The sequence below is a fragment of the Castanea sativa genome, chromosome 10 (assembly GCF_040712315.1).
Source record: "Castanea sativa cultivar Marrone di Chiusa Pesio chromosome 10, ASM4071231v1".
Lineage (NCBI taxonomy): Eukaryota > Viridiplantae > Streptophyta > Magnoliopsida > Fagales > Fagaceae > Castanea > Castanea sativa.
The window spans coordinates 36,080,654-36,098,671 of record NC_134022.1 but is presented as its reverse complement, the minus strand read 5'-3'; the positions used below and the strand labels follow the sequence as shown (position 1 = coordinate 36,098,671).

Sequence of the window (18,018 nt, the reverse complement as noted above, 5' to 3'; positions counted from 1 at the left end):
TTTTGGGCTTGCCAAACCCGCGTATAAGTTTGTTGTTGGACAAATTACAACCTCATAGGCCATCACAAAAATTGTTGTTAGCCCAAAAGAGTACAATCCTGCTACTATGACTATGAGTTAGCTTGTCAAACATTCAACCAAAGGCCAGCCCATAACTGTGCAACTGATTTTCTGCGAAATACTTTTCATTGATCATCCTGCTGATGAGGAAGCTAAACATGGGCCTTTCTTGTTATAACTTATAATTGTAATTCTGAACGATAATTCATGCGAGTTATATAAAATGTCTTAGTTATGGAATGAAGGTTAAAACGTGTAGAATTTCTAAGTGGTGTGTTGAAGTTTGAGAATGATTTGTGTGTCAATTAAACAGGTCCGGGTGGAATCAATGAGACCAGTATATAAGCAAATATTAAGATTTAAGAACCCTAGTACAAATTAAGAGAGAGCATACCATAAAGTACTGTACATAAATTCTACTTCTCTTCTTTTTTCCCCTCTCCGAGTAACCGTGAAAACCCAAAAACTACTGAGGCGAAGGGTCCCGCTAGCTTCCTCAAAAGAGCTCTATGGGTCCATGAGCATATTGATATTGTCCTTACTTGCTTTATGAAAGGGCGAACGAACGTGTAAATCATTCTCACAATTGGTTGTTGACAACAATAAGCAATTCTTTGAAGCCGAATAAAAAAGAAAGAAAGAAAAGCGGTGTTTAAAACAAGACACTTTAATCATATCATTGGATGCTAATTGGTAAAGTAAAAAGCTTTATTGATCATTGGATGCCAGAGGAGAATATTAAGAACCCATTATGATTAAGCTAAGTGAGCAGTGACTAATTGCTAAACAATGCAAAAGCTAGGAAAGAAAAGTGATGAAACGTGTTTTATTATCATCCTACACAATTTTCTTAATATACGCACTCATTATTCCAAATCCATATAGGTGGACTTGGAATATTTCTTGGTCACGGACTCATTGGATTTATTTGACTTTGGTTAAAATGAAATCAAATTAAACCGAACTGGGGGCAAGTCAGAAAAACTTTGTGAAAGGGGATGTGTTTGGTTTTCCTTTTCCCTATGACTTTGGTTCACACTATATGGATAAGGAGGGTGCAATAGATCGTGAAGGCTCCATTATGGAAGGGTTGAAGCAAAGACTTGGGTTGTTTAAATGCTTCACAATGGCATCATTATGCATTTTAACTCTTTATTAGATAATTAGGTATAATCATCATAACTTGCCTCATTGATTTCACAAAGCCAAATACCCATGGTCCCCATATGCCCGTTAAGGCCATTTAGCCACTGATTTCACAGTTGGCCACCGTCTTAGAAAAAAAAAATCGTGATTATTCTCTAACGTTTAAATGGAGGTTAAAAACTAAAAAAGGGATGTACTAGGGTTTTTTTTTTTTTTTTTTTTTTTAAGCCTTTGAAATGTATTAAAATAGGTTAAGTTTTATCATTGTGTAATGAATGAGTACCAACTTCTCAGTAGGTTATTGTTACTTTGTTAGTGATGAATCAGCTAATTCTATGGGTGGCGTCGTTGGCAACAAATACATTAAAAAATGTAATCAAAAGAACATTAATATGGTGTCAGTCACATAGTCTTTGATTTAAAAATTAGTGAATATTCTCTACTTGAAAGGGAGATAAATTTTTTTTTTTTTTTTGATAATTAACTAGTAAACTTTGATAATAACGTAGAATTTTCTTTATAACTAAGTTTGATGGCACATTATTAGTGATTATTATAATTTATGCTTAATATTTTTTTGTCATGATATTCATAGGCAGAGCTAGGGGTGCCAAGGGGGGCCATGACCCCCTAACTTTTGAAAATTTTCCATTAATTTTCTTTTATATTTGGTAGTAAATCTAAAAATTACACAAAAATATATTCACTAGCCCCCTAAGAAAATTTGCTGGCTCCGCCACTGAATTGATAATTACATGGTCACAATTGTAACTTCATATGAGATTATGTGTAATATATTTATTACTAAAATTTCACATTTAATACAATGTAATTGTCAATACGTAGATATAATTAATGTGGAGGAGACATCGGCTTCCTAAGGAAGCTTATGCGATCCAAGTAGGGTGGGACAAGCTATTTATAGCATCTTCTCGGGTGTAGATTGACTTGCTCCTATGATATGACTGTGAGGTGCACTTGGTGGACCGTCATTTTGAGTTGTGGTGGTCCCTTAATCGAATATTTTGTATGTGTTTGAGACTGGTTTATAATATACTTTTTTTGCTTTTATGTATAATTTTTTAAAGCTTTACTTTAGGTAGAAGTATATAATTTAACACACTTTTAACAAAAAGTTAAATAAATTATTTTCAAATGGTCACAATTTTTTTTTGCTTAAGCCTTGATAGATAGATTGAGGAGTGGTCCACTTGGGTGGCCTTCTTTAGGGTCAAGGAAGGATTGGGTGGACTCCTTGTATGTATATAAAAATATAATATATAGGAACTATACCTTTTTTTTTTCAATATAGGAACTATACCTTAAATTTGTTTAAATTTTAAAACCAATGCAGTCCTAGTTTAAAGTTTTTTTTTTTTTTTTTTTTGGGGGGAACCAAATCGTTTTGAAATTTTAATATTTTATAGTCCTATCTAACCCAACAAATATGAGTTTTCGTGCGTACCATTGAAAGCATATATTAATATAGAACAGAATAGCATATTGTTTACCTTAATAAGTGGCAAAAAGAATTAATTTCATAATAATAAATGTTGAGTCCTAGATCTTGCATTAACTGCTAACCATGAATAAGCATACAAAACACATGTCAAAGCAAACCTGTAAGCCAATTGTGGTGCCGCGCGTTCCCATCAAATAAACTATCAACATCAGATAACAAGGTTTATAATTTTTAAAAACATTAGTTAGACTTAAGAGTCCTAGTTTAATATTCTAATGGAACCATCATGGGTCCAACAAACCAGATCTAGCATTGGGCATGGAAGACATTTGCCCTAAGATGCAGCAAGAACAAGAAAACCCCTCTCAAACAAACATGGGTATAAGAGCCATTGGAGAAATTCCGGAAATTTTGTGAAATGCATGTGTTTAATTTTTGAAGGTGGTGCTCATAATTAGAAGTCACCGTTTTAGATCTCAAATTTATTGCAACAGTAAACAACTTGTACGTATCTTTTTCTCATAAACCTTCACGCAACCCCATAAATGGTAACAGTACAACTTAAAGCATATCGATATAAATGCATGCGCAATTTTAGGATCATAACTTTTGTCATAACTTGCTTCTATATTAAGTTGTGAATAGTGGAGTAAAAGCAGTGAATCCATAACTACTATGTTCATAACTTGCTACGTGTCAAAAGTTATGACAAAAATTGTGATCCTAGTATATATATATATATATATATATTTAAAGAATCGGTCCTAGCATTACTCTAAGTGTACTAAATCATTTATGAATTCTCATGACTGTTATGAATTATGATTACAGAAGCAAGGAATCAAAAGCCTAATTTAAAAAACAATGTGAAAAATTGTTATTGATTCTAATTTAAATTCACCACTAAAATTATTTTTTTGCTTATTAATAACAGTAAATAATAACTTGTCACTTAAGATTTGTTATAAAAGTGTTATAAAAATATTATGAACATATCGTTTTTTTTATAGCTTTTTATATTTTTTATAAAGTAGTATCAATTTTTTTCTAAAATGTTTTAGTAACAAATACTCTAATAGCATCCGTTAACCGGATCCAAAAACAAATTCCTTTAATGAATAATTCTTATCCAAGAAGCAAAAACTGCATAACATTAACACATACTAACCAGCAACAAACAACCTTAAACTACAATCCATCACAAAGTAGAGCAGAAACCTTTAATTTCCTCCCTTTTAACCAAACAAACAATAGAGAGTTACAAGAGACTTGATTCTCTACATTATGTTCAACCTTCTAATATTAGGATTCACTTCCTCAACCTTTTTTTTTTTTTTGGTGGTCCTCAACCATTGTTAATTCAACGCGTCTCATAGTCATAGCCATATACCAATATCTAAAGAATTATTGGCACAAACCCCAAACTTTCACAATAGAATTAGAAGCAATTTTGTCGGTGATTAAATTATAACCCATATACTATTCCTATATATTGGTACTCCTCTTGGAGACTTTTGATTGTGATAGATTATAGATATGGCCCCCAAATTTTCAAGAAAAATGTTAATATTAGCACAAAATTTACAATTTTTGTCATAACTTTTCGCGTGATAATTTGTAATTAAAAAAATGATGAGTTTATTTTAATTTACATGTCTATTAGTCACAATTTGTTCACATTTACACGGTGAATTATGACAAAAATTGCATAAATAGTTACTGTTTCAATTATTAGCTGTTCGTGGCCAGCTACCATCCTCTATCATTACAGCTGCGTCGTAACTCGTAAGTTACAGGCCACAGCCATCAAATTTGACAGCATTTTATAAAGGAAGCATGACGTTCATTTAAAAGTAAACGATGTCGTTTTAGTTTATTTTCATTGGCCATTACGAGTTTACGACCAAAAACAAAATGTAACGGGTGTCAAGGTTTTCACCCGTGGCCCACAGCTTAGTGTCCACGTGGTTGGAGTTTGCGTCATTCGACAGCTTATTCTACGGTGGACCCTTCTACTGTGAGGCCCTTTTTTTGCGGTGATAATCAAGATCCCAGCAAATGATCAGTTGCGCACACTTGTGTTCACCACTCATTGCGGACTTCTAGAATCATATAACACTGCAGCTGTGTTAACCTCACTGAAAACAAAAACTTCTTGCAACTAATAATTGTAATTTGTACCTCTAGAATTATTTTCACAATAATCAACACAACTACTCTTATTTATTTGTTTTCTTGCAACTAATAATTGTAATTTCTACCTCTAGAATTATTTTCACAATAATCAACACAACTACTCTTATTTTGAAAATTAAGGTAGCTAATTAATTAATTACATTACGATTTATAATTTATGTATAACTTATATAAAATCATTCATATTAGGTTATGCAAAAAAAAAAAAATCTATTTTATGATAAGAACTTTTTATTTTTATTTTTACTTTTAACTAACAATTTCTCAAAACAATCAATATCCAATAATTATGTACTTTATTTTATTTGAATATTATGTCTTCATCTAATTTTTTTTTTCATTTAATAATCTCTTTCACTCGGCTATGTGAACAAATGTCTATGCTCTATAGTCATGACATCGCTACCAATGTTGTAAACCACAACTTAGAGTCTCTCTCTTCCTTAATTAGATTTCTCTACAAACTAGTTTTGAAATTAAATTTCTCTGCAAACTAGTTTTGAGAAAAATCTTTTAAACTCCTACTAAAAAATTAACATGACTATTGTAAGTGCACAATTTGTGCCCGATCCAATCGCTAGATGGATTCAGGTCCAAAGAGCCTTATACAATAAAATTTGTAGAGCGTGGACTTGAAACCTAGGTTTTAGGGATATTGGACAACAGATAAGTGGGCTAGATTGTCACTATCTACACAATCAATAGATAATTTTGTGAATAACAGATATTCTCCTCGAACATAAGTCAAGGATAGCTTGTATTGCCTTTCTTTCTTTGAACAATAATTTACAATTGAAGAAGATCCCCCATTTTTCCTTCTCTTTTTCCTTTTATATCACTCTCCCTCTTCCCTTCACCTTCCACGTGTAACACAAATCAATGATCCAGATCTTCTGCTTTCTCCACTGCCCTCTGGAAGCCCTCAAATAACAGCTAGAAGACTGAATATTACTATTCAGAGGTCATTTCCCCATTAATGCGGCTAGAGAGGTAGGTGTAGGGTTTTTAATGTGGTGGTAACAGCCTTTTCCCTTGATATTTCTCATACGCTCTTCTTCTCCACTTTTATGTGGAACACATCTTTACCCACCAGGCCTTCCAGAATTCTCTCCCGAAACATCATGACATGTCATATGACCTTCACTTGATTTAGCCGAGGAGACGCCTCTCCTCGAACAATCCCACAAATCTTTCTAGCAAGAGTTGGTTGGTGGGTCTCATAAGCTCTGCTCGAACAGGCTCACACCACCAAATCAGGCCCAAGGCCCAAATGCGTGTTCTAACCATTTTTATCCACATAATAGCCCCTCAAAACTTCGTTTTTCTCCCCATATGGGAAAGAAAGTGAAGTTTTTACACATCACCACAACCTTCATACGCTTTTCAAATCAGCATGCATGAAAACATCATCTCACCTCTTTTAAACCACCACTGACGCTTCGAAATCCACCAGATGCGCATTAATTGCTATATGTAACGCCCTGTCCCCCACATTCAACGATGTGATGCGCATCCAATGGTTCAGGTCTTCCACTTAGATTTGGGTGGGATAACTCCCATTCAATGCCGCTTCCCATACGCTAAAACATTTAGGAAACCGAAATTCAACCTCTCACTTCAGAAATCAATCAAATCTCAAAAGCTCTTATTCTCTCTCCTCTCCTCTCAAGAAGCTCGCGAAGAACCATCTACCTATTTCCCATAAGTTCTCAATCCTTTAATTTCATTTCTCCTCGGCTGTTATTCTCGGCCATTAGTTATACCCTTCCACTCTCTAAAATTTCACCCTTGCCCCAACTGAATGGGTAGATTCAAGTGTCTAATGGATATCGATGCCAGTATGGAGGGTTTTCGGGCTAAATATCATATTCCTCAAAATGTAGGTTTAAGATATTGCCCCCTTGAATCCATAGCTGACGATAGGGAAGAAGGGGAAGTTGTCATTCCTATCATCGCATTTTTAGAGGGTGGGATGACACTTCCTATAAAAAATGTAATCAGTGAGTACTTCCGCAACCATAGGCTATGCCCAGACCAATGCACACCTAACGTGTTTAGAGTTTTAGGCTGTGTCGATGCTCTAAATGAGCAAATGGGTCTGAATCTTATATGACATGACGTCATTTATATGTACGAGTGCCATAAACTTAAAGACGTAGGATACTACCTCAAATCTATATCTAGTATTGTTAGGCTCATATCTTGTCTTCCCAAATCCAACAAAGGTATGAAGGACGATTACTTGGTTGCTTCTGGAATGTGGTACGACAGTCCTCATTGCCTAGTCGAATGAGGAACCCCAGGTGTGACTCCATAGGAATTAGATTCCCTAACCTGTAACTTACTTGTTCTAACTTTACCGTCCCTGATTACATTGTATGTTATTACCTCCTTATTTGGTATTCATTGCTGACCTAACCATGCTTACATTCTCGAATGTTTTTGCAGACAAATAACACGTATGGCCCCGTCTGAGCCTTTGCAGTGTCACGGACCTCAATCGCGTTTTACGATCTGAGATGTTCGTGAGTGAAGACTTGCAAGTGAGAGCAGCCCATCTCATTTTGGGATATATCCCTCTGTCGGAGGATTTCCAAGATATCGGTAACGCGATCACTGCGAGTGACTAGAGACACAGAAGGATAGACGTTTCGAGACTTGGCTTTCTCTCCGCCTACGAGCTACCAGACGACCCCTCGGTCATCCTCTACATACGCCCAATCACAGCTATCCCTCTTTCAGCACACTCTCAGGTAACAGCCATCCGAGAAGAGTCAACATCTTCGCAATAGTCACTCGAAGAAGAAATAGATCAATTCCAACTAGAGGAAGCAGAGAGGCCCATAGAGAGCCACACCGTCACCATCTCGAACGAAGAAAACAAACCTTCTGAGAGTTCCGGTGTGCAGGGCTTAGTAATTGCACAAGTTGATACCAGTGCCAAGGAAGAAGAGATGTCCAACTTAAGAGCACTGATGACCAGGAAAGGCACACAAGCTCCCAAAAGGGATATAGTTGAATCTCAACAACCCCTTCTCAAGCTGCCACCGCCTCCTCCTCCTTCCGACCCCAAGCTTTACGTCCCTGACCTTAAAAAGAGAAGGAAAACGAGGCCGAGGTGGCAGAAATGGCGAAGCAGAAGAAACTCAAGCAACAACAACAACAAAAAGTTGCCAAGGGTGGAACGCGCGCCCACTCTATAGAGAGAGGGGAAAGCCACAATCTAGCCGAAGTGCACCGCACGCAGCCCAATTGGTCCCCTGCACTGGAACTAGATGGGTTGCGCACACTTGTGTTCACCACTCATTGCTGACTTCTAGAATCATATAACACTGCAGCTTTGTTAACCTCACTGAAAACAAAAACTTCTTGCGACTAATAATTGTAATTTGTAACTATAGAATTATTTTCACAATAATCAACACAACTACTCTTATTTTGAAAATTAAGGTAGCTAATTAATTAATTACATTACAATTTATAATTTATGTATAACTTATATAAAATCATTCATATTAGGTTATGCCAAAAAAAAAAAAAACTCTCTATTTTATGATAAGAACTAGAATTATTTTCACAATAATCAACACAACTACTCTTATTTTGAAAATTAAGGTAGCTAATTAATTAATTACATTACAATTTATAATTTATGTATAACTTATATAAAATCATTCATTTTAGTTTATGCAAAAAAAAAAAAAATCTCTATTTTATGATAAGAACTTTTTTTTTTTTTTTTACTTTTAACTAACCATTTCTCAAAACAATCAATATCTAATAATTATGTACTTTATTTCATTTGAATATTATGTCTTCATCTAATTTTTTTTCATTTAATAATCTCTTTCACTCGGCTATGTGAACAAATGTCTATGCTCTATAGTCATGACATCGCTACCAATGTTGTAAACCACAACTCAGAGCCCCTCTCCCCCTTAATCAGATTTCTCTACAAACTAGTTTTGAAATCAGATTTCTCTGCAAACTAGTTTTGAGAAAAATCTTTTAAACTCCTACTAAAAAATTAACATGACTATATATTTTAAAAATTAAATCATTGAATTGCATGTTATTTGTGTTCTTAATATGCATATCAAATTTCTTTCAAATTACATGCTAGTTACTATTCAATCCATAAATGTATTTTTTAATGTATAATTTAATATTTACAAAATATTGAAATTTAAATATTTGATTGATGACATATTGATTGATCTTTTTGAAAATTTACAAGCATAGAGAATAAAATAAAAAAAATACAATTAAAACGGTAGATTTATCAAATGTCACATAATAAAAAATTTAAATTAACTTTTTTTTGTTGTTGAAGATCTTATATTTAAGTGGCTCTTAATTTTTTTAAACCTTGTTTATTTTTAAGAATTTCGCTTACATATATGTCACATTGATTAAAATATCTGCAGAAAATATTTTAATAATTATGAAAAATAAAAGGTTCATTAAAAAAAAAAAACAATAATACAATCCAAATCCTTGTGATTATGTTTTTATTTATGTATTAAGTTATCAGATTTTTATAACGTTCATGACTCTTCTCCATACGTTAGAAACCAAAAAGATTTAAATATTCCATTTTTTTTTAAAATCTATATTAGCTCCATATTTCATATTTGTAGACATTTGATAATTAATTATTATTTTTTAATCAAAACGATAAAAAACGCACAACACGGAAAAAAGTGAAAAACACAGGAAAAAAAAGAAAAGAAAAAGTATGCACCCATAAGACCGTGACCCGCATGAAAACGAAAAGCCACGTGTCAGTTTAAAGCAGTCTATTTTCTGTCGGTCACATAAATCATTCGGTAATGTCACGGTACACGTGTCCTTCCCTCTCACCATCTTTCTCTAAAAACCAGTTCTAAATTTAGCATAAAACAAACCCACCAATTTCTCAAACCCAACTCTCTCTCTCTCTCTCTCTCTCAAAAACTATCACTAACACACAATACAATATACACATCACGGCCACCATTTTTTCTTCCTCTTCATTTGGCGGAAAAAGCTGCCGCTAATGCTTCCCATTTCGAACAACGCGTCATCGGAAGCATTACCTCACAAAAAACCCAAAAACCCGTCCGAGTTTCTGGACCGCAAGAACTCGTTCAACTCAGCGATTCTCCAACCCATTCTCCACCACCACCCTCGCATATGGCTCCTCCTCTCAATCCTCTCCGTTCAGGTCCTCCTCCTCCTCACTCTCCGCTCTGTCCCTCTCTCGTTCTCTCTCCCCCACCCCCACCCCCACCCTACCGACGACGACCATCACTTCCAACCGCCGCAAGCTTCCAATTCCACCTCGCCCGACCCGGGAGACCAATGCGGGTTGGGTCGGGTCTTCGTGTACGACCTTCCCGCAGCGTTTAACGCGAAGATTCTCAAGAATTGCGACCGGTTAAACCCGTGGACCTCCCGCTGCGACGCTCTGGAAAACGGCGGGTTAGGTCCGGTGGCGACCGGGCTGGCCGGGATCGTGCCGGAGAACCTAGCTCCGGCGTGGTACTGGACGGACCAGTTCGTTTCGGAAATCGTTTTCCACAACCGGCTCTTGAAGCACAAATGCCGGGTTATGGAGCCGGAATCGGCTACGGCGTTTTACATACCGTTCTACGCTGGACTCGCGGTGGGGAAGTACTTGTGGTCGAATTCGAGTGAGGAGGAGCGCGATCGTCACTGCGGGATGATGCTGAAGTGGGTCCAGGACCAGCCGTATTTCAAAAGATCCAACGGCTGGGATCACTTCATCACGATGGGTCGGATCACGTGGGACTTCCGACGGTCCAAAGACAAAGACTGGGGGTCCAGCTGCATCTACATGCCGGGGATGCGCAACATCACGCGCCTCCTGATCGAGCGGAACCCATGGGACTACTTCGACATCGGCGTGCCCTACCCCACCGGATTCCACCCCAGGACCGACTCCGACGTCGCCGAATGGCAGAGCTTCGTCCGAAACCGCCGCCGCACCAGCCTCTTCTGCTTCGCCGGCGCCACGCGCGGCGCGATCAGGAACGACTTCAGAGGCCTGTTGCTCTCCCAATGCCGGAACGCCAACGACACGTGTACGGTCGTCGATTGCGGCGGCGTCAAATGCTCCAACGGCACCTCGGCCATCCTCGAAACGTTTCTAAAGTCCGATTTTTGCCTGCAGCCCAGAGGCGATAGCTTCACCCGCAGGTCGATTTTTGACTGCATGGTGGCCGGTTCGATCCCGGTTTTTTTCTGGAAGCGGACCGCTTATTACCAGTACGAGTGGTTCTTGCCGGGCGAACCGGAGAGTTACTCGGTTTTCATAGACCGTAACGCGGTTAAAAACGGCACGCTAGTTGAACACGTGCTGAAGCGGTACAGTAGAGAGGAGGTGAGGAAGATGAGAGAGAAAGTGATCGATTATATACCGAAGTTAGTGTATGCGAAACCCCTAGAAGGGTTGGAGAGTGTAAAGGACGCGTTTGATGTGGCCATTGATGGCGTGCTACAACGGTTCAAGGAGCAAGAGGAGTGGGGATTCAAGTGGTAATAGAAATTAGTAATAGTGATTAGTGATCAGTTATTACAATTTTTTTGTTTTTTGTTTCTTAGGGATTTGGTGTATGTATTCTTTTACTAAATCCCATGATGTTGTATACGGTTATAGATATTGGTAGTTATTTTATTGCTTAATTTACAATTTGTATTTTTTAGGATTCAGTTTTCTTGAGTCTCATATAATTTCTGGGTTTTACTCTTTCGGAAGTGCAAGTGAGAGTGCCAATTCATTGAATGGAAGTGGATGGACTGATGGAGGAGTGAGAGGACCATCACATGACAAGTTGGTGGTCCATGCTAGTGTTGGATGGGCAATGATGTTGATGTATATGGATGGACTGGATGGATAGAAGAGAATAAAGAATAGTTGATCAATAAATCATGGGCATTAATAAATATCTTTTTTTTTTTTTTATGGGAATAAATATATTTTTTGGAGCTTGTTAAAATGTCATACAAAACTGTAATCCTTGCAATTTTTTGTTATGTCATTTTGTAATTTGCTTAAGATTTTTGTTATTGCAGAATTTGTCATTTACAATATAATCAGGTTTCAATTCAAAGAAAATTTCCCAACCTTGTGGGAAATAATTATTAACTAGTGGTAGTGGTGCAGCCTGAAGCCATATTTTTATTTTCTTTTTAAAGTTGTTTTTTTCTCAATTATTTTCATCCTAATCCAAACTTTGGGTTTTATTTTTTATTTTTTGGTTGTTACCTGTGAATACAAATTATACTTTAAGTTGGTGGTTTCAATGAAGATTAGGACTTACAAGATCAATTACCCAATAGAGGGAGTGAGAGAAGAGAAGTCAACCACTAATCAGGGAGCTATCACCGGGTTAATTGGCCACATTACTATGCAACTCCTTATTAATGGATCAAGGTACACTTTAATAGGGAGTGTAATAGGGTACCCACTTTAAAGAACCAATGATATTGTTAAGGGGGTAAATAATAATTTTATTAAATAAAATTGATAAAATTGTTACCTATATATATACTATATTTAAAATAAAAAAAAATTAGGGGTGCCATTGCCCCCAAGGTCCAAGTCTCCCTCCATCCCAATGCAAATTCACTTACTAATATGTTTTGCACACAACATACACAACTTATGGCCTTTGATTATCCCCTTAACTATGTAAGTTCAATTTTTTTCCTTATTTGGAATGTTCTAGCCAAGTTGTATTTGATATGTTTATTTGATGTGTTTAATGCCTTTTTATCTCACTAAAATAATGTGATATTGAAATTAATGTAAATCATGAGGAATTATCTAGTTTACTCGGAGGACCATATCAGCTGTCTAATGGTCCTCCCAACTGAGGTTGACAAATTGAGAATTTACGAGAGGAAGTGAATGTGGATATAGACGAGGGTATAGTTGTTTGTTATCGAATATTGGTATGCAGAGAGGTCGAAAGCCGTCGTCGCTCTGTTGTTTTCTTGTGGAGGTGGTTCTTGAGTGGTTCAAAGCCTAGATTGGCGGGGTATTTTGGTCTTTATGATTTTTGGAAGTTGTGTGATTATGCTCGTTTATAACATATGAAATTTTTGTTAGGACACCTCCAACTACCAAATGAAATATGCTATTTGTACTTGTCACGTGCAATACCCATGACTTATTTAACCTAGCTAACCAAGTGAGTCACTCCCATTGCACATAATGGGCACGTCTCTTCTTCCTATTGGTAGTTGCATCCCAACTATGTCTTCTTTTTCTTTTCTTTTTTAATTACTATTTATTTAGGAACACTAGTTACTACTTACTACTAATATGGTTCTTTTAGGTAGATTGAATAATTTCTCGTAAATTACTGACCTCCTCAACCTTTAAGAAAATGTAAGAAATCTTTATATTTTGATGAGCAAAACTCCATACTTACGGTTTTGATACATGTAATTACGTTCGATTATAAAATAAGTTAAATTATAGATAATTTTAAATTAAAAGTTAATCTAAAATACTTCAAATGGTGTCATGTCTGCTTATCAGAAAAGCCATTAAAGATTAAAAGTGGAAGGAATCTTTTTTATCCGTTTGTATACTTTTTCTCATATGAATACTTTATTATAGTAATAAATGAAAGGCTACTCTACTCATATGGTTAGCCAAACCCTCAAAAGTAAGGAAAAACTACATAGATCTAACTTTTGTCGTCCTTGAGGAGTCAGCGTCATTGTTGTTGTTGGCGGCAATAATTTAGATGCAACTGCAATTTTAGGCCAGAAAAGAGAGAAAAAAAAACAAAAACAAAACATAAATAGTAGTTAAAAATTACGAGAGTATCAGTAAAATGACATTATCTAGGGGGTAAAAACACAGAGGAGATAGTTGGGCATTCAAAAAAGAATTTCCCTGCACTATTTTTTCATTCCTTGCACTATTTTTAGTTTTAACTTAGATGATGATATGTCTTTTGAGACTTGATGTCCTTAGTGACAGCGATCATATGCAATATTGAGGAAGCACTTAACAATCACATATATTGAATTTGTCAATTTCTACAAAACCACACACACATATATATACATATATATAATATTCCACCTGTTATAGTAGCTTGACAATACCACTTGTTATAGTTACCAATATTTAATGTCGTTAATAAAAAAATTTGGAATAAATTGTTTTCTATTTTTTGACACATTTCAAAAAGAGAATGGAAGATTCGAATATAAACATCTATGTTAGAAACATCTAAAAGTGTAATTTAACTTTAAAGTTATTAGCACAGAAGACATTTTTAAAATAAAAGACAATTTTGACACGATTTCTATCTTCATTAGGAGCAAATATGGCATGCTAGATTGTCCTAAATTTTGAGAAATTATAAGGTCTACATGGTGGACAAGTTACGTGATTTACCATTCCACTAAAAAACTCACACCTGTTTAAAATTGCTGAGTTAGAATTTTTTTTTAAATAGAAACTGATTATTGACTCAACCATTTTAAACAAGTGACGTGGTCCATTAGAAGACTGTATAATTTCTCCTAAATTTTAGGCTAATGAGGTTGATTGCCTGAAATTAACTTCTTTTTTTTCTTTTTCCATAATTAATACTGTAACAATTGGGTACAGTGTTATAGAGCCAGAAAGCTAAAAGAACTTGAATTCACAATTTGCTAGTAAGAAATGATTATATTTGTTGTCAACGGTTACACATTTCCAATTATGACATATGGGTCATTCCCCTCTTGGGTAAAGGTCTATTCTTGGCTTGGTATTAAAATTGACTAAACAGAACTTAGTCCTTATTTTGTCGCTAAGTTATGCCTTTTCAAAGTGAAATAATTTGAGTACATGAAATGTCGGCGACAATCAAGGTTGGACTCACTTTCATTACATCATGTAATTTACATGTGAAATTGTCTCTCATTGAAGTTGACATCTTAGTCTTTAGGTGCCGCACACCGACACACACAAACACACACTATTAAGTATTAACATTAATGATAGTGGTTCTTCAACATGTAAATAAACTTGAAGCATTCTGAAGAAGGCAACCCTCACCTCATGTTTGCAAAAGAGATTTACTCAACTTCTTCCTATCAAGAAGAGATAGCGATGGGTAGCTAAGCCTATGTCTATATAGTAAAGGTCATCATCTTACTATCTGTATGATAATTATGAAAATAAAACTTACAGTCTTACATTTAACTCTTGTCATGAAGAAGACATGTAATCTATCTTTAGGATTCAGTGAAGGAGTTGTATGTCAACGTAGAGACTTGATCACCTGCTTGGTTTCTATCTTCAATTGTTTGATATCACACACTTTACCATAACTTGATAATATGTGTATTGTGATTGGTGAACTATCACTTTTCACATAAAGCAGTTACCTTTTTTTTTTCATTATTTATAATCGCACAATTTAGGGTTGTGACAAAAGTTTTGTTCATAAACTCTGTCTTTCGCAGCGAGTATAGACTATAGAAAACTTGAAGAACATGTAGTTTAGGTGAGCCAAGATTGGAGTAATGTTGTAAAGGATGCAAGTGCAACAAGTTTTTCAGGTGGCAATCTGCCTTGTAAAGAATAGCCCATCCAATTTAGAGTGATGTGGCCAGGCCAGCTTTACCACATATCTGACATGTTGGATGTTGTTGATATTGATTACTGTCATGAAGATTGTTGTTGGAATTGTTATTAAAACCATGACCTCAACCTTTGTAGCCAGAGATGGAGGTATTCATTGACATTTGGGGGCAATGGCCCCACCCCCAATTATTATTATTATTTTTTTGTAACAATTTAGTTCAATAAATTTTAGCAATTTGATTTAATAAAACTAGTTACAAACTCATTCGATGCGTGAAGATAAATAATTATTTTGTATTGTAATATAATGTATAATTTTTTCTCTAAAATTTGTTAAAGATAATTTGTTCTTCCTAAAAATTAAACAATTTCTATTCGGTCCGCTCAGTAAATTTGGGTAAATGTCAAATTAGGTCTACTTCAGTCCACTTACTCAATTTTGGTCCCCTTCAGTATATTTTAAACTAATTGAATCTTAAATTGATTCTTTTTATAGGTTATCTTTTCAAGTTTAGCTTAATTTTTTTAAAATAAAATTTGGTTGAAAAGTATTAAATTTTATTATATTTGGGCTAAATTTGTTACTTTTGAGTTAAAAAAGTACAAAGAAAATAGTCATTAGAAATTAGAATATACATTTTTTTAGAATTTTTTTTAAATAACATTAAATATTAAAAAATTTAGTTAGTTGTCACGTTATAAAACAATGTTGAAAACTAGCATCTCCAGTGTCTAAAACTCGAATTCCAAGATAAAACTCGAGTTTTTAAGTCTCGATTTGTAAGCGGTGGTAGTTGATGTGGAAGAAAAATCCACGTGGAACCACGTGGAACTCGAGTTTTTAAGACTTGAGTTTCACCATCTAATTTTTCTCAAGCTCTTCTGACCTAGTGTTGTTCTTCTTCGTTCTTCGACACTGCAGATCGTTCCTCTTCAGATCGAAGCTCCAACGTTCAATCAACAAGCGTTCTTTGTTCAAACAACTTGATCAGAGCTCCAACGTTCTTCGTTCTTCCTCTATTCTTCGCTTCAGTTCTTCCTCTGTTCTCTATTCTTCATCAGATCGTCGACATTGCACATCGTTCCTCTTTAGATCGAAGCTCCAGCGTTCAATCGACCGGCGTTCTTCGTTCAATCGACTAGATCGGGCTCCAATGTCTGCGTTCTTCCTCTGTTCTCCTCTTTCGTTCTTCCTCTCTTCTCTGTTTCCTTTGTTCTCTGTTCTTCGTCGTTCCTCTTCGTCTTCAGGTACCAAATTAGAACTCGAGTCTATAAGACTCGAGATCTATCTAGCAAAAACTGCCCAGATCAGCCAGTGGAATTCGAGTGCTTGAAACTCGATATTTAGATTGAAATCGACCATTTTGAACTTGAGATGCTAGTTTGTAGTTTTATTCCTAACGCATGTCAACTTATTATTTTCTTTCCCTCACCAACATTTTTCTGCAAATATCCTCTATTTTTTTAAGATAGTAATTAGTATTTAGAATGTGGAATGTAGAGTTATTTATTTTATTCTTTTTTCTTTTTTCTTTTTGTATGGTACTTTACATTCCAGAAATCAAGTATTGGAAAAAAAAATCACTTTTTTTTTTCTTTTGTAAATTTTATATTATTAAGTGGATTATAAATATTTAAGATAGTAATTAGTATTTAGATTGTGGACTGTGAAGTGATTTTTTTTGTATGGTATTTTACTTTAAAAAAATTAAGTACTGGGTAAATTTTTTTCTCACTTTTTTTTCTTTTGTAAACTTTATATTATTAAGTGGATTATAAATATTTAAGATAGTAATTAGTATTTAGAGTGTGGAATGTAGGGTGGTTTATCTTTATCCTTTTCTTTTTCTTTTTCTTTTTGTATGACACTTTACTTTCAAAAAAATCAAGTATTGGTAATTTTTTTATCACTTTTTTTTCGTTTGTAAATTTTATATTATTAAGTGGATTATAAATATTTAAGATAGTAATTAGTATTTAGATTGTAGATTGTGGAGTGATTTATCTTTATTTTTTTATTTTTATTTTTTTATATGGTACTTTACTTTCAAGAAATCAAGTACTGGGTAAAAAAAAATTCACTTTTTTTGGGTAACTTTTATATTATTAAGTGGATTATAAATATTTAAGATAGTAATTAGAATTTAGATTGTGGAAGATGGAGTGATTTATCTTGTCTTTTTCTTTTTCTTTTCGCATGGTACTTTACTTTCAATAAATAAAGTATTGGGTAATTTTTTTTTTTTTGTAAATTTTATATTATTAAGTGAATTGTAAATATTTAAGATAGTAATTAGTATTTAGAGTGTGGGCTACAAAGTGATTTATCTTTTTTCTATCTTTTTTTTTTTTGTGTGGTACTTTATTTTCAAAAAAACAAGTACAGGTATTTTTTTTTCACTTTTACTTTTCTTTCGCAAATTTTTAATCATTAAGTGGATTATAAATATTTAAGATAATTATTAGTATTTAAACTGTGAATAGTGGAGTAATTTATCTTTTTTTTTTTTGTATGGTATTTTACTTTTAAGAAATCAAATACTGGGTAATT

At 34.7% G+C, this 18,018-nt stretch overlaps 1 protein-coding gene across 1 annotated transcript; it reads left to right on the top strand.

The window, feature by feature from the left end:
• The first annotated feature begins 9,776 nt into the window (after window positions 1-9,776).
• Window positions 9,777-11,865, top strand: LOC142613388 (xyloglucan galactosyltransferase XLT2-like). The gene has a single exon (XM_075785730.1). It carries the CDS (start codon window positions 9,903-9,905, stop codon window positions 11,406-11,408), a length of 1,506 nt encoding a protein of 501 aa, XP_075641845.1. The 5' UTR covers window positions 9,777-9,902; the 3' UTR covers window positions 11,409-11,865.
• Window positions 11,866-18,018: the final 6,153 nt, after the last annotated feature.